Source organism: Plectropomus leopardus, chromosome 4 (assembly GCF_026936395.1).
Source record: "Plectropomus leopardus strain MGB_pleo_1.0 chromosome 4, ASM2693639v1, whole genome shotgun sequence".
In the NCBI taxonomy this organism is placed as follows: domain Eukaryota; kingdom Metazoa; phylum Chordata; class Actinopteri; order Perciformes; family Serranidae; genus Plectropomus; species Plectropomus leopardus.
The window spans coordinates 3,902,717-3,921,188 of record NC_142179.1 but is presented as its reverse complement, the minus strand read 5'-3'; the positions used below and the strand labels follow the sequence as shown (position 1 = coordinate 3,921,188).

General features: G+C 38.3%; 1 protein-coding gene and 1 long non-coding RNA gene across 3 annotated transcripts in view; one reads left to right on the top strand and one right to left on the bottom strand.

Annotated features, from left to right (window-relative positions):
- antxr2a (ANTXR cell adhesion molecule 2a) overlaps nt 1-18,472 on the top strand; it is a 114,154-nt gene that overhangs the window by 28,404 nt on the left and 67,278 nt on the right. For both annotated transcript variants that reach the window (XM_042487620.2, XM_088076337.1), the window contains exons 10-12: nt 846-915; nt 12,580-12,658; nt 13,787-13,882. In XM_042487620.2, the coding sequence (XP_042343554.1) occupies nt 846-915; nt 12,580-12,658; nt 13,787-13,882 (245 nt within the window). The remainder of the gene's footprint in view (nt 1-845; nt 916-12,579; nt 12,659-13,786; nt 13,883-18,472) is intronic.
- On the bottom strand, nt 12,622-17,720 carry LOC148189669 (uncharacterized). Its single transcript, XR_015776360.1, has 3 exons — nt 14,330-17,720; nt 13,765-13,989; nt 12,622-13,116 (listed from the first exon to the last, which is right to left on the bottom strand). It is a non-coding gene; the product is annotated as an uncharacterized LOC148189669 (long non-coding RNA).

The window sequence follows — 18,472 nt, the reverse complement described above, 5'->3', positions numbered from 1 at the left end:
CTCTTTCTACTTAAATTTGGTAAAAATGAGTTGATAAAATGGATCTTGTAATACTGCTCATAAAAACTGTGGCTTTGTTTCATGTTAAGGTAAATTAAATTGAGCATTTAGAAATAACTAAATTGTTTACAGGTTGGCATTACAATGATGAGATCAGTATCTCAGAACAGAATCTTGTTTTTTCATAGCAAAGCAAAGTGTTTATGTGATTTTGACTATTTTTAAGTAAACGCTTTCTTTTTTCTAAAATATTTTTTTATTGAGGTTCTGGCCATGATTACATGTACTTCCAGTTCAGAATATTTACACAACCACTTTTTCAGAAGTTTTTGAACTACCTTAAGCAAAACACAAAACACCACACACACACACACACACCACTAAACTAATTTCATAAAAGGGTTAGACTAAATTGAGGGGAAATTCTCTTATTGCAGCTACTGACGAATAGAAAACGGGTTGAATCAAAGTAAACTTGACAAAAAATGCAAGACACAAAGAACGGTAGAAAAATAAAGTAAAAACACGACTATTCACAGTAAGAATAAAGACTATATACACCACACTACGTGAAAATTACTTGGAAATGTCATAGAGTGTTTCGGTATAAAATAATTCGATATAACCAAGTCCACTCTGGAGGAGTCCACAGTGTCAAAGGCGGGTTAAAATTTGTCGACATTGTCATGAAGAGTGTACCAGTCATCCAGTCCAAGTGTGTCCTTAAAAATCCAAAATTTGAGAAAAACACAAATTTAATGCCGCTGAAATTTACAAATGGTCCTTTTCTGCTTATTTAGAGCAAATTCTGACGTGCTGTTTTGTCTTCTTGTGTTTCTTTACAGATCATAAACCGAGCACCGTGCGCAATGACTATCTGCTGTGTCCGGCACCAAAACTCTATGAAGTGGGACAGTAAGTAGCCAATGAGATTTTTTGTTATACGAGAGTGCTGGTGGAGCATGTTGGTGCTGGATATGGGTAAAATATTGACTATTTAAATCAGATCTTCATATATCGCTATCATATTTTGGCTTATCATGGAGCCTACTGCTGATAAAGTGTATATAAGTCCCACTGGGACATAAATAAAGACATAAAGCATAAAATAAAATTAAATAAAATGTGCAAACAATACAAAAATAATTAAAGAATAAATAAATAAAAAACAACATAATACAATAACAAAGCAATAAATAAAATGTTAAAAGCAGTCACAGTTTAAATCAGCCAGGATTCAAGGTATACTTTAATTAATTCAAAGTATGTGGTGCAAAATATAAAAGCAGTCTTTCCCAAGGTTTTCCAAAATAACTGATAGATTTTATGATGGCAGCGTTTCTATAGATGAATTCATTTTTTGATCTTGGCATGTAGACAACAGGAAAAGTGTGAAATTTTAATGACAAGCATCTTACTGTGAACCCCAGCATCTACATATGGGACCATATGAATATGACCAGATAAAATTTACCGTGTTCACCTATAAATCATTATTTTGCCTTTGATTAGTGAAGAAAAGACAAGCAATCAGCTTTTATAGCTGCATCAAAATCAAGAGGCTTGATGCAGCCGGCAGAGTGAATCTTTCTTCCTCTGTAAGAGATGCTTCCTCTCTCCTACTTTACCGATCTCACAACTCTTTCAAAACCACATTTTATTTCCTCTTTTCCTCATTTTGGAATTTTTGGCATTTTGGCAATTTTGCACTGCTCTCCTCTGTGTTTCCAAGTCGTTTTGTTTCTGTTCTTTATGTGATTCACCCGCATCTCTCGTATATTTATATAAGACATTTCAATCCTCTCGGTTTTCTTGCTCTTACATGCACAGTTTTTCTCTTTTCTCCCGTGCCAATAAACAACTCCTAAATCTATAGATTAGCTGTATGTTAAAACAGTAGATGTAGGGATGAAGAGTTTGGTGTAGCGTAAAGACGCAGTAAACATTGTCGACGGAGCCCGACAGAAAAACACTCCATACATACAACCCAGCAAGATTTAAGTGAAAACAGTGTAAATATGCATTTATTCCTGGCTGCATAGCTATTGTTTGATTTTCAACGTCATCTCTTATAATCCCAAACCATAACAGATGATCGCTAAGGCATTCTAGATGGAACAACAGATTTTAATGTCCTCGATGACTGCAATCCAATCAAAAATGTATGATTATGAGTGCCGCTGGCTCCTGGAGGTCTTTGAGCTCTAAAACAGATTATGTATCATATGATGACGACGATGCTGTAACTACTCCGAATCAACTTGAACCTCACCTCGCATAATCCTCTCATATAACATCCAAACTGCTCATGATAACATGTTTTTCTGCCAGATGCTGAGCGACAGCGATGAAAGAGGAACATGAGTTTTTGAAGGGATGGAAAACATGAAGTTAGATGTGTTTTCACTTCTATTTGTTTTTTTGCTGGTTTGCAGATTTTTTAAAGGAGTTTTAAATTCTCAAATTAGATAAAGGCTCTACCAACAATAGATCTATGAATACTGAATACATTTTGCATTATGAGCGGACACATGCACTCTCACATCGAAAAATATATTTTTGCACCCCATGTCGATGCATACACAGTCCTGTGCAGTGCAAACTGTATTTACAGTACAGAGACACATGCATTTAAACTTTTACAAAATCTTTTTGTCCATTCAGTTGTTTATATGTTCTTTATATACATTTTGCATGTCTAGCTGTTTTGTTCCTATTAAATAAACACATAAGATAAATAAATAAATGGGAAGATAAATGGCCACTAGGAATCTATTAGGTAATTTGTTTTGGTGTTGAGTTTTTTTTTTGTTCCTGTTTTTAAGTTTGTGCTGTTATCTCTAACTTTGCACACATTATCTGGTGCAGTCTCTAGATATCTCTAAAGAGTAATAATAATAATCATTGTGTAATACAAAATACCATTATACCGTGATCATTTTTGAGATGCTTAACATAACATGAAAATTTCATACTTTTGCAACCCGAAATACTATACGTGACATCTTTTTCCAGCTGACATTGCTTTCAGAAAAACAGGACAGTCACACAGTGCCGTGAAATCGATTTTCCTCACTCATCACTGTGAAGAAAATGCAACTTTTTAAATACAGCTGGTCTTCCAGCAGCAGCTACTGGAGAAGTGTCCCTTTGTGCTTTATCCAGAAATCAAGAGAGCAAAACAGAATCTGATATCTTTCATACAGCTCGCCAAGGACGCAGTAAAAAGATGAACTTGAGCAGCTACATCTGTAAGCCACAGGCCTACAGTGCCTGCCACGACCTGATAGGACCTGAGCCGCTGCTGATGCTACGTGCACGCCATTTGCAAAAGGCCTGCTTAATTAACTCTTGGCTGCCGATGGTGACCCATTAAGTAGTTAGCTGGTACGGGCGGTGAGTAAACACATCTGCTGGAGGGGCTTTAAAAGGATGTGCGACAGATGCAGCCATTCCCTTTTCCACGCTCCCCATTTAAATAATTCACCATGCACTGACAATCCCTGCACCCAGGACCACCTGCATGGAACAGCGGCGCCCGGAAACTTCCGTCTCCGTCCATCTGTCTACTTCTGCTCCATCACCGCTACGGGCGCACAGGGCGCTCCGTTAACACGGCTCTACTCAGCCGAAGAAGAATCGCCTTCCATCTCCCCGTTCTCTCTTTTTAACCATGTTTTCTTCCACGTGAGGCCTTCTCCTCGGTGCTGCTTGAATTTCTGTCGTGACCTCATTGACGTGGATTGCCGGGGAACATATTTCAGATGCAGCAGTCACTTGAGTCGAGGTGCTCAGCTGCAGCTTCCCGTCCCAACGGGAACTCTGAGCAGGCGGCTCCAACATTCAGCCTGGATGTCCAGGAATCACAGCGTCCTCAGTTGGTCATCGAGCTGTGTAGGAGCACTCACGGCGGAGGCATCATCTGTGCTGACAGCTGCGGCATCAGGCTAGAAACACTGGCATCTGCTGATGCCCTTCCTTCCCTCCCTCCCCCTCCTCCTCCTCCCCGCTCTGTGTATCCCCATCAGGAGACCCAGCATCCCCTGCTGGGGCGTCGATGGAGAGGTTAAGTGGCTGCGCTCTTGCAGCAGCATGTCCTCACCTGGTGTTTTCACAATAACGGTGGAGGGTAAAAAATAACTGAGGGGGGAGTCGACACCTGCCTGACAGAGCAGGTATAGTATCTAATGCTAATGCTCGTCAATAATGAAACAGTTCGTCCCAGGGCTGCTGCTAGCGGAGGCATCGCTCCATCTGCGTCAGCGGGGGTATGAAGATGTCCTGCTGTTTGATTGTTCTCCGTGTTGCGGGACAGACATGTTGGATGTGCACTGATTTGATGTCACATGATGAAACTGGAGCAAGCTATCTTTGATTGAGTGATGTAAGGAGCAACTTGTCAGCTTTAGATCTTACATGTGCAGTGAAGGATGATTCAAGCTCTTCTTGGTACTGGAATACAAGGACTCCACCCAAATTATGTCAGACAAATTAGATTTGGCAGTTCAGACGAATATTGGATTTTGGAGAGTTTGAACAGGGTTTGGCGAGACATTCACAGTGACATTGATGTTCACATAATTTGGTGAACAAGCCAGCATTCTGAGCTGATGTTGCTACGCTGATGATGGATGAAATTGTGCAGCATTTTTTGTCGACATCAGCCAAACAAAAGCATGAGACTTTTGTATGAAGTTGCTGTGAGCTGTGAATTCCTCATTTCTGAGCAGATGGCAGAAGGTAACGTTATCTCAGAGCCTGACTGGAAAAGGCCTGGTTTCCTCAAGACAGCTTCCTCCGGCTCTCTGACTCACCCTGCGTTTGAGTCTGCAGCTTCCTGTATTGCTGAGCAAAGTGGCAGAAAAGAGAGCTTTCGCCTGGAATACACTGCACGTGTGAGCAGTGCGTGACGGCGAATATGCTCAGCGTGTAGATATGTTTAGGCCAAAAAGAAATACTACTTGATGATGGTTGGGAAAATGTTTTGAAGATACATTCCCAAATAGAAACACAGTGTTGTCTCTGCAAAAAATACAACCAGTCATCATTGCACTATCCCTACTGGAAAAAAACAGTGATGGGCTCCTAAAAACACCCACTTTTGGTGCCTAAAAAGCAAATGGAAACACAGTGATGACTCGCTTTGTTGTTTGTGGTCTTCAACGTGGCGTGCTTCTCAACATGCCGTCCACCATCGCTTCCACCTCCCGAAAACAAATTCAGCTCATATATTACATCACACTCGAATGAATTATGTAGGGATTGGGATCGAAATACAGTTCTGTTGAGGACCTGGTTCCGCTTTTTTGGAAACCTGAAAATCGATAACGTTTTAGTTCCATAAGGTTTCATGGTGATGTGTTTAAGTTCAGCTCGGTAAAATGAGTATTAGGCAAAGATAAGTAACACCGTCATGATATGTTCAAATGTGACATCAAACAAAAGAAAATTAGTTTTTGGCGAGAAACTTGAATAATTCAGTTGTGTGGGTGAGAAATTAGTTTTCCCAGCAATATAAAATGGATAGTAGAGAAGGAATTATAACCTGTTTAACATCCTATTATGAACTCTAATTATTTTTATAATACATAATTAAAACTACTGATGCCAAGATCTTTCAAAGTAAGTATAAGAATTAAAATACAATAATTAATTTTTCTAAATCTAAATCACTAAAAACATGAGTGGCAGGAAAACAGTTCCCATTCTTTCAATATGACAATAAGTTTTTTGTTAAAAACGTATTTTTGCCTCATCTTTAAGGAGTCTAAATTATGGTATCAAAATCAATAAAAATGAAGGATCCCTACTGATATGATACGTATGAAACGTGCAGATGTAACTGATTTGTGGTTTGCAGAAACATACAAACAGCCAACAGTTTCTTCTGGTGACTGAGCTGACAACTCACTGGAGTGCTCCTCTTAAGTTTTCAGCTGTCATGTCACAAAGCATCACTTTATTTTAATTCGGTGCCATCAGTCAGTTTGTTCGAGTGCACGTCACTCTTTCCAAATGGTGAATGTCTCACTCTGGAGCACAACTTCCCCTCTGGTCCCCAGGCTTTTCTGAGGCCGAGTTTCCTCGCCTCCGTCACAACTTCTGCCACACAAACCGCTGCAGAGTGATGACTCCTGGATGCTGAGTGACAGGCCCTGCATATGCTCTGCCGTGAATTATTCAGCCTCCTCAATTTTCACATCTTTAAGGGAAGTTTGAAAGCCATTAGCGTCACCATTGTCAGCCGCTCCAGCTGTATCGCATCACCAAAGCTTAGTGTCACGGCGGGCTTACTTTCTGACAGATTATAGCGAGCCAGGGGACAAAGTATTTCCAACGTGGAGCCAGAGATCTGCAGCGGGAAGAAGCCTTCTGCCATTCAACTGGTGTCCCTGGGAGCCCGCATCACTCTCTACCCAAATTTTGAGTGATCCCTCGGCCCCGTGACAATCTGCCCTCTCATCTCCTATTTATTCAAACATCACCATCGACCCACCAAGCAGCTGCAGCTCTCTCCTCAGTGTCGCTCGCTGCGCTTTCATTGTGGCAAAGTTGAATGACAGCAGGCGTCGTTTTAAATGATTTATCCGGTTCTTTTGTAAAGTCACTAAGTTTTTTTCATTCTTTTCATACCTTTTTGACCCTCTTTGTTACCTGTTTGTGCTTTGCATAACTCACTAACAGCCCTTTTGCAAAAAAAAAAGCAGAATTTAGAGCATAAACCTTCCCGAAAAACTGCGATTAACAATTTTCACCATCAATGTGTTTTTAATTATTTCGTCCATACGATGTCAAAATATAATGAAAAACACTCGTTATAACTCTGGATTCCTTAGCAGAATCTTCCAATTTCTTGTTTGGTCCACAAATCCAAATATTTTAGTTCACACTGACATGAAGCCTAGATATTCAGCGGCTCCTCCCATATGACAAGCTGGAAGCATCAAATTTTGGGCGTTATGTTTTTGGGCTGTCAGTCCATCGCTTCCTTTGAATGAGACTTTGTTCATATTTGGCACAAACACTGACTTGGATTCAACAATGCACTGATTTGACTCTGGTGGTCACAGGTCAAGGTCACTGTGACCTTGTCTTTTTCATTCTTTTTAGCTCAGTATCTCAAGAACACCTTGAGACAGTTTCCTTAAATTTGGCACAAATGTTAACTTAAGAATGGACTGATTAGAATTTCGTGGTCAAAGGTCAAGATCACTGTGACCTTGTCTTTGTCATTTTTGTGAATGTAAAATCTAAAGTCTGCTTAAAATTACTTCAAATTTGAGGAAAAATTGCTGTTTGGACTTAATAATGAACTGATTTAAATTTGGTCTATCGTGAAGGCAATATCTCAAGAAATACTTGAGGGAGATTTCGTTAAAAACGAAGTAGTAGTTAACACTAACATCCACTTAGACTCATGAATGAACTGATAAGAATTTGGTGGTCAAAGGTCAAGGTCAATGTGACCTTGCTTCCATCTCATTTTTGTGAAAGAAATATCTCAAGAAATTCTTGAGGCAATTTGTTCAAATTTGGCACAACTGTCAACATGGACTCTAGGATTAACTGACTCAATTTTGGTGGTCAAAGGTCATGGTCACGGTGGCCTTGCATTCTTCTCTTGCTTCTGAACACAATATCTCAAGAACCCCTTGAGGGAGTTTCCTCAAATTTGGCACAAACGGCCACTTGGACTTAACGATGAAATCAATCAAATTTGGTGGTCTAGTCAAGTTAACTATGACCTTGGGTCCGACACATTCTTGTTTATGTGATGTCTCAAGAAGGCCTCGAGGGAGTTTCCTCAAATTTGGCACAAACATCCACGGGGACTCAATAATGAACTGGTTAGAATTTGGCGGTCGAAGGTCCTTAAAACAAAATTTCACACAAATGTCAAAAAGGGTAAAATGATTAAGTGATATTATATATCTGAAAGGTCAAACATTAACTTCACTGTAATGTCAGTTCTGCAAACACACAACAATACTTCTCTGGCTATTAAACATCATATCTCAGGAACAGAAGGGGAGACATTTGGTCAGATACTGACTTGGTGACATTAATCTTGAACTTGTGCTGATTGTGGATCTTCTGTGTGAAACATTCATGTTTTCACAAACACGATTGTAAACTCGAAGTGCAATTTGACTGTTGCGCAGTTACATACAACCACGAGGCTTTAATTCTAGTTTTTGGACAAATGATTTAAAGAATTAGGTTATTAACAAAATAGATTAAATTTTCCATAGAGCGACTGACTAATCATTTCAGCACTTATTGTAATACACTGGTACAGAAAAACCACTTCAAATAGACATTGTCACCCAATTACTAATCATTCTTTTAATATTCCTGGAAGTTAAATTGTGAAAATGAGAAGAGCATGTGTGACTTATGCCTCTGTGCTGGAGCAGATTCTGCCTACTCAACAGTAACTCGCTAAATTAGCAGTCAGTGTCTGCGGGAGGAAGAGAAAAGGCCTCGCTGACTATGGTTGGGTTGCGGTGCGTTAAGGATGTCCGGCGCTGTCAGCGAGGGGAGGGCGTTTGTCAGTGTAACTCGCTTGGGAGCTTTCCTCCTTCACACGCCGAGGTCCACACCTCCAGCTTGATTAACAACCTGCCCACCATTATCGCGGATTGAGGGTGTCAGCTAAATTAGCCTCTCCCCTCACCCATTCAGCACGAGCACTTAGTTAACATGCAAGGACCTGGAACGGCTCCGCTGAGCTGCAGAGGCGTGCAGCGATTCGTGAATCCACAGCGGACACAAAGGGATGTTTTCTGAGAGAACCCAACTGGTTCACACTCAAAAATGAGGACTTTTAATATATTTCATAGTGTTCTCGTGTGTTGAGAATTAAAAAATGTATGTGAAAGAAAGTAAAAGGCAGAAAAGTGCTTTCATTAATGGGCGTGCACAGTCGAACGTCCTCTGAACAGATAAGAAGGATCAGGTGCAAATCAGTTAACCAAACCAGCAGATCAGAGTGTGTAAAACACAGATCTAGAAATCAAACATTTAATAAACAAAAAACATATTTTTTGCATCAGACTGAAAGCTATTTGGCTTTTTTAACTGTAAAACCTGTCTGAGAAACTTTTATGTCAGTGCTTAGTCACCGTTATTCTGCTAAATTATGACATCATATGAACTTAGTCTAATACAGTTTGTTATGCTAAACTAGTACAGTTGTTTTTTTAAGAGCTAAAATGATTAATAATTTAGCTGCAACTATAAAATCAATGGCAGCTGATTGGCTGATAAGCTTTTAAATGTATTTTTTCTCCTCTGTGACAGTAAACCTCATTCGCTGATATTCTTAAGACCAAAGAGGTAATCTATCAATTGAGAAAATAATCAACATGTTCATTAACAGTGAAAATAATTAATAGTTGCAGCCTAAATCTCTCTGTCATGAAGTACATTTTAATTTCTTTGTGTCAAGAAGGTATGATAAGCATCTTATTGTCAGCGCTCTCACTGTACCACAAATCTCATCACTTAATTAAACCTTTTCACCACACCACACAATACGATAAGATACCCCATATTTACACATTAATCTTGGCATGAAACGTTTTTATTAATTATTTTTGTCATTTTAGTGTTGGTTGTATGATCCTGATCTGCGCTGAACCAGGACAGACTTTTGATGGTGCGACAGAGTATTAAGTTCTTAGCGTCACCTAAAAATCAAAATATTTACTAAATATTTCTTTGAAACTACAAAACAGTTCAGAATAATTGTCCACTACTTTTCTTGGGGTGTTTGCATGTCCACTAACAGTCTTTAAAAGTTCAATTTTTCTGTGTATTATTATCATTATTAAGCTTTAATGTATCTTTTTGCCACAAACATTTTATCTAATATTTTAATTTCTTTTTGTCAAAACGAGTCGAGCTCCTCGGCAGAAAAGTCCACCTTTCTGATGTTAAAAATTGTACCACTGATCCTAATAATGTCCTTTTATTTTGCACTTGCACTTATCTCTCGGCAAAATGTAGATTAACCTAACTCACACTAATAACCCTGTTCTTACCCCTAACAGATTTACAAAAATACTACTTACCTTTGGAATAACCTGCTATACTTAAATGAGATTAAAATGATTTGTCCTAAACTGAGTGTTAATGTGGTTAAAAAGCTGATTAGAAAAGTCTTTAAAAGCATTAAGTTTCGGATACATATTACCTTAGTTTAGCCTGCACTAAATCTGCTTTATTAATGAGCGTGCTCAGCTTAATTATGATTCACAAATAAAGATTAAATGGTGCAAAAGAAAGAGAGATATAATCTCAATTTAGACTACCAGATTAAAAACATGACTTAAACACCAGCATCATGAAATAACCAATTAAAAAAATAAATAAAGGGGGGCATCAACAAGTTACGTGTCAGAGTTCAGCGGGTTTAAAAGTTCCATGAATTGTGTTTTAAATATTCAGTAAATTAAGAAAGGTGCAAAGGAGTCAGTTTAGAATATTTAGAATCGGCTGCATAGTAATGGACACATGGTCTGGTCGCTCATCTGTTCTGAACCACAGGAGAATAGGTGGCCCAAGGCGCTGCCTCGGGCGAAATCCGAAGCAAAGCAAAGAGCTCTCTTGTTATTATTCCGCAGCACCAGTTTTTTATGCAGGCCTCCCCGTAACGCTACCACACACTCACAGCTGGCCCCTGCACACACACACACACACACACACTCTGCGGACTTCTTTCTCTCCTCTTCTTCTTTTTTTTGTGTTGCAGTTGCAGGGAGGATTTCAGGGCGCTTCACTTGTTCCATATCCTGAATTCTCATTAAACCTGCGGTAATTGGATCGGGCGTAATAGACATATGGAAATTGCGGTGCCGTTCATCATTAGGGTTTTAATTGTGCCCGTTTTGGCTTCCGCATTTTCCCCTCTAAATAAGTCATAGGAGTTCACGAGCCTTGTTAGAGCTCGTCAGGTTTCTTCATCCACGCACGCTGACGGCTGTGATAATGAGAGGATTTCCTCCCTCTGAGTTTGCACGTTTAGTTTGTACCCATTGTGTTCGTTACAAGCGTTGTGCTAATGTGAGGAATACTTAAACAGGATTTCCTGGTGAAATAATACAATTAATCCATTTATTCTGTCACTGGAAGTCATGGCAGATATTCTAGAAAACTACTGATTAACAACTTTTTAGGACATTACTGATATTTAAAAACAGTAAATCTAATGGCAATACATCAGCTGATAATCTGATGAATTTCGGTGATAATTTTTTTTGTATCAAAAACATATATTTTGGGTAAATTTCCCTCTTATTTATCTACTGAAACACTGTTCATGATCCATACCATTAAAAAATAAATAAAAAATATCTTTTTACATCGCTTTTCATCTAGCAACAGTGGGCCTTATCTCTGTGTCCACTGAGTTTGTCATTGATATTGAAGAAAACGCACTACACATTTTATTTTTTTGCAAATAAAAAGAAAATTTAAAAATGTTGGAATGTGCCCTTGCTTCATAGAGTCTGAAAGATATCAACTAGGGCATGATATTTACAGGTAAACAATTAAGATGGGGGAAAATCAATACATGCCATTATCATATCGATGCACAGAAGCAGAGTTTTTTTTTTAAATTATATAAATTAATAACATTACAAATGAAAATGTAAGTTTTGGTAGCTCTGCTAAAATAATAAAATCTGTTGCTTTTTCAGTTCTTAAATAAAACAGATGGTGACAGTTTTATTTTGGGGACATAATTTTAATTTTAACAAAGCAAATAAATCACAAAATATAGCAATATTTTATGGCAATACTCAACAATTTGCAACACATTTAAAATCACAATAATGTTGTTGTGACTCATGTATCGTATCAAATTTTGTATCATGATATTATCATATCCCAGATACAGAATACTGAATCAGACATATTCAATAGATTCTTGGGGGAGAAATTATTATTTTAATTATGAAAATATATGCATTTGCTTCAATTTAACAACTGTATGTGAAAAATCTAAGTATGTTTAATATGCTGGGTGTATAAAATCTAAAAATATGTGCATTTTTCTACATTGCAATTTCCAAACTAGTGAATAAAGGTTAGAAATATAAAAAACATATGTGCATTATGCTACAATGCACAACACAATTAACATATATCAGTTGTAAGTGGTAGGAAATATAAAATTTTTGGAAGTAATTGGGGGTCCGGTGTCTGTGTCAAGGACACTTGGACACTAGAAGCTCATCTGCAGACACAGTGACCCCTTCTTAAACAAAATAAGAGTCAAAAATACCTAAAAATGCAGCATATTGCAACATTTCTGCACTGTTGTTTCAACGTGCATTTGTCAACATTTACAGCAATACCAGAAAGATGATATTGGAACAAATATTAACAGTTTAATATGTAGTTACATCTTTTTGTCATGAATTGTATTTCTTGCAAAATAATGAGGGACACCTGGAGGAAACACTGATGAGCAGTGACAGTGCTTTCTCTTTATTTAGCTCACTTTGTTCATATCAGATATGGTTTATTGAACATATTTCTGTGACGCTAATTAAACTTTTGTCTTTGCAGGACTATGGATGTTCTGATCAGCCTAAACAACGGCAAGTCCTTCATCTCCAGCGCCTACACCATCACCGCCTCCACCTGTGTGAGTCTCAGTTCATATTTACGTCTTAAAATGTCATCTAACTCACTTCTGACAGGAAAACCTCCTTCACTACGCCGTTTCACAACCTGAGCCTCATTTCCTCAATTCATGTTTCGGTTCACGTTGCTCGTATTGTGATTTGAGTCCGTGATCCTCGCTCGCTCATCCCCTCTTCCATGTTAATCATGTGATTAATCTTTTTGCACCAAAAAGTGACTCCATAGTTTCACAATGTGTTTTGTATTGTCATGCATGCAATACTGAAGCACCGAAACCTTTTATTCAATATAAAAGATTAATAAGAATTGATCCAAGGTTAAAAAACATAATTGATATTAAATACTTCATAAATAAGGTTGAGTTGCTTCTTCTTCTGCCCGCGGAGTGAATGACTGAAAACACGGACATCGCCGCTCTGCAATTGCAAATCACACTGTGGTTGAAGGTGGAATTACGGCCTGAATGACAGAAATAAAGCGTTAGTTTTTCATTCTTTCACAGAAGTAAAAAAAACCTATTCAAAAGCAGATTTTTTTTTGTCTGCACTGGTATGCTGCACTTTCTTTAACTGTGCTCCCTCTTATTATTTATTTATTGCTCCTACCTGCCTGTTGGCACTATCATATCTTGTATACCTATCTATCTGTCGATCTATCTGTCGATCTATCTGTCGATCTATCTCTATTTATGCATATATACATAATACATATAAACACACGCGCATATTTGGCCACACCTCTTAATCATTGAATTCAGGTGTTTCATTCAGTGTATAAAAGGTGTATAAAATCAGGATGAATGTGCAAAAATTCCCACAGACACACTCCGTATTAATGCCTGTGGATTTAGATGTCATAAAATCTCCTGTAGGTGTAATGTGAAGGCGGCCCAATACTTTTGTCCATATAGTGTATATACTTCAGGATATATATATATATATATATATATATATATATATATATATATATATATATATATATATATATATATATACATCCCCTGAAGTCTGCATGTAGTTACAATGCACCTATCCCTAGGTATGGACGAGTAAGTTATAATGATAATAATAATAATACTAAAAATAAAAACGATGATGATCTGATCACTTTTGTCTTTCTCTCCTTGTAGTCGGATGGTTTGGTGGTGGCGATAGTCTTCCTGGTGCTGCTGATCCTCGTGGCTCTGGCCCTCATGTGGTGGTTTTGGCCTCTTTGCTGCACAGTGGTGAGTGTTCCCACGATGCTCGTAACATCGTAATATTCAACTTTGGGCAACCGGAGCCGATGGCTCAGTCACTGTGGTTTTGTCTGGAGATAACAGCAGGTTCTTCGCTGGCAAAAACATGCAGAAATAACTCATATGTTGCCTGTTTCGCCTGCAAAATAATCAAAATAATGCTCACTGCTCTCTCATCCAGATCTAATGGTTAGAAACATCCTGTTGTTGCAAAAGCAGCTCGGCTTAAGAAATAGTTTTGTAAGCACAGAGTTCAACCGGAAACTGGTTTTTGACATTAAATTGTAGTTGGGGAAGCAGACCAAAGCGTGTGGAGTTAGAAAGCCCAAAACTGGAACCACAAACCAGTGCTAACCAGCGGGTCAGCCCGGGTTTAACTGCGTTTGAAGGGGAAATGGTATCAAACATCTGCCAACCCCATCACCGCTCGCTTACCTCGTTCGTCCACGGTGGCATAGCAACACCACAGAGGAAGAACCTCAAACAGGAAGTGCAGAGCCCACATCCTGCACATGAGCGGCTGAACACACTCGAGTTCTGAAGAGAAGAAGTCGTTTCATGTCACAAACAAACTGTTAAAAACAAAACAAGAGATTATCAGGGGGAGAATGTGAGTGACAGATTGCATGAAAGTTAACAAAAGCTCTGTTTGCTCGGGACTAACATTGGGCCTACCTGGGGACTGAAGCGATTAATAATAATCACAGAGATTATTTGTGTTTTAATCACAGTTGAATCTTTCATGCTCATGCTCCAGCTTAAAATACTTACTCTGTTTTGGTAAACACAGAATTATTTTTTTTTGCTAATCCTGTCAGTCAGTGTTTCATTTCAGCTGCACTTTGTGTTTTCTTGCTTTCTTCTTCGTACTCCTCCTTTTACCATTCTTATTGTTTTTCTTTGGTGATTGCAAACTTCCTCCCTTCATCAAGCAGAAAATGTTTTGCTTTGCTAGATAAGGACAGGAAAAAATAAGAAGGGACAAATATAACAATTTCAACAAGGTATTGCACGCCATAAAGTGTCATTGATGTTTTAGTTCGTCATCCGGCACGATTTTTTCAGCACTGCCACCATACTTACGAAATTTGACCTCAAAGAAACCCAACAATCAGAGCGCACCAACAACACCTTAAAAAACATAGAATTACGTACTTTTGACAGTAGGTACATATTATACTGTGGAAAAATTCATTGACATCATGTTGCTATAAACTTAACCAACCAGCCAAAGTAACAAAATGATGCATTTTACGAGTAAAGATTGACATCAGTTTTCTTGGGCTGAGGTCAGACGCTGTCCACAAGCTTTTTAACCCTTTGAAACCTGAGCAGAACATGGGGAAAAACATGGGGGAAAAGGCAACTTTCCCAAAAATGGCAAGATATTAGTAAAGGTGACCTGAAAATTTTTTTCAGAAGATTACATTTTTAATTATTCAGATTATTATAATTATTATAATTTAATAATTAAATTAATAATTATGTCACAGTAAGACATTTATGTATAGACTTATTTTTTTTAATTTTCAGCACTTTTTAGGGTTCATTTTCATTTTTTTAAAATATATACTCTATTTTTGTGCTTATTTTCAGGTAATTATTATTATTTTTTACTAATTTCTTGCTAATTCAGGGCCATGTCTTGTTTCTTTGCCTTCTCGACATATTTTTGAAATAAGTCAAACCCTTTTGCTCCAGTTTCAAAGGGTTAATATGTTCATTTCCAAGTATTTATTTATTATCTTCAGCTTCAAATTTTCCTGATCAAATATTCAACACAAAGTTTAAGTTTGGAAAACAAAACATCCTCAGTTATTACTCAGTGAACGGAGCTAATCTGCATTGTGGGAAACGTGTGGGAGCGATTTGATCAGATCTGATTGATGGTGCTGGCAACATATCCGAAAACAACCCACCAACTTTCATAACATTGAGATTTGGATATTTTTAATTCCTGATTGGTGCACAGAGGTATGTGACAACAAACTAAGTTTTGCCCTCCTAGAATAGTGCAGAGAAAAACCGCACAGACACAGATTTCTCATGTGAAATATCCAAAACTGTTTTAACTCAGAAAATATTGAGTTCCTGTAGGATCTCATCACTCATGATAAGCAGGCTGTTTGAGAAAATATGTTTTGAGGAGGTATTTTCAGTTTGCATACTTTATTCTTTGCCATTCGCTAATGATATATCCGTTATTGTTGCTCGACTATGTCCTTCCTTAAAGTAGGCAAGTTAAGGCCATATTTAGACGAGAACAGCGTTGCTAAAAACAGAAAAGTCTTTTTTTTTGTGTTGCCATAAATCTGGATCCACATTATAACATTATGAGAACGGTCCTCATGTACACGGATCCGCAAAAACAACCGAAAACGCTGTAGTATGCATGCCATGCCAGTAGTTGGCAGTGTAACTTTGTAAAGAAACACCATAGAAGAACACCGCTGCAGCTGTGGCGTCACCGTTCTTGCAGGATTTGCGCATCGCCAGCTTACACAGCGACAGAATGGGTGGCGTTTTCAAAAAATAACACTCGAACTCAGTTTCAAAAGTTTGCATTTTCAGGACCCCAAAACGCTGTTGCCCAACAGAAGTTTAATCATTAAATGCGAGAAAAACGGCCCCTAAAACAGCCTGCAGAGAGAGTTATTCCTAGTTGTAAATTTAGAGGAGTATAAATAAATATTGATACCATTAAACAGTACCAGTACCATTAATGGTAAAATATACTTCTACTCAAAAGGTTGTAAATGCTGAGAACGAGGTAAATGTGAGCGTGCCGGAAGTCTTGGAACGACAAAATCTATAAATCTGACTAAAGTTCAGCAGCTCTGGTGATTAAAAGAGAATTATATTAAATGTGTTGTGAAGGTTGGAAGGTTATTCATTAAATCCACAGATCGCTCACATGTCAGCGGTCCCTCGTGAACACGCTGTTTGTCGAGGCTGAACTTGAGGCTGAGTGTTATTAACAAATCTTGAATGTGCGACGAAACTCTGAGCTCTCCTTTATTGTTTCCCTTTCAACTACTTGACTGCACATCGGTGGAAGGTATTTCTGTCTTTAATCCATTGTTTAAACTTTTCTTTAGTGTGGATATTCATGAAAAGTGCTCTCATCCCCTTTGGAAAAACAGCCTCACCCACTTAACCGTTTACAAAAATCCACAACAGATTATCGTTTGGGGCTATGAGCGAGGGGCTGCAGATGGTGCACCCTGGTCTTTTTCTGTCTCTCTGCTTTTTTCTACCGAGATCTGATAAAGGCAAATTTACCCTCCACCGCCGCTCTCTCCCCGCTCACCCGCGCCGCCCCTTAAATGATAGACGTCACCTGGCTTTGTGGACCTGAAGGGAGCCCATCCAGGATGAGATGGAAGCATATTTTGGAAAACCAACAAAGGCATTAAAATGTAAACCCCCTGCAGCATGTCTGGCCGCGGACGTGTTTGTCTTGGTGGAGAGAGCTGCTGTTGCCTTCCATCGAGGGACGCGGCAGAAGAGGAGGGCCATGTGTGGCTTGTTAATATTTAAACCCCCAGTCTGCCAGGTTTCAGCAGTCGGGATGAGGCCATGCACACACACACACACACACACACACACACACACACACACACACACACACACACACACACACACACACACACAACCTCTTTCCCACAATCCCTCTCTCTCGCTCTGTTTCTCTCCCACATGGATTGATGCCAAGAGAGAGGTCATACAAGCTGTGGAGTGGTATTTTCTTTGTTTATGATTTGTTTGGAAATTAAACTCAGAACGGCGTAGCCTTTAGTTCAAATCAAAGGATTCGGGATCGGAGATTTAGTTTTGAATGACATCGCCACTCCGTCCAAATTCGAAATGATTCACTGCTAAATTGAACGCACTTTTGGACACATTTTCAACTCAGTTGCTATTTAATAATCTCAGATTACTTCTGTTGTTTTGTGTTGAGGCTTGTCGGTTTTGCTTCCTAATGCAGAACGGTCGCAAAAAAACTGGAAAAGACGAGGAATTCGCAAATAGTAATTTCCAGGCCTGAATGAGTTTTGGAAAAACACTCAGTGTACCTTGGATGTTTTGGAAAAGTCATTGAATTTTGTTTTACAGACCTGTGTAATAACACATCATGTGTTCACAGACTTTTGAAAAGTCGACAATTTCTGTTTTTACAGTTTATGGCTGTTTCTTTAAAAATCCTCCAAAGGTTTTAAAGAAAAAAAAATTACCAATTTTTTAAATTTTTTTAAAGAGAACATGCATTACAAACATGTGATCCCATAGTTTGGAACACATGTTTTCTAAAACGAAAAAATCTTTAAAAAGAAAGAAAAAAATCACCAAAAAATGTAAAAGAAATACAATCTCCAAAAATGTTTTCTATGAAAATCGCCAAATATTTTTAAAGCAGCTAAGATAATAATAGAAGGCCAAAACTTTTAAATAAAACATTTCTCCATGTTTTCTTTAAAAATTGGCAGTAAAATAATACAACAAAATACAACTGTTTAAAGTTGTATGCTCATCTCCTAAGCCAAAATAAAAAACATAAGTGATAATGAACAATCTCAA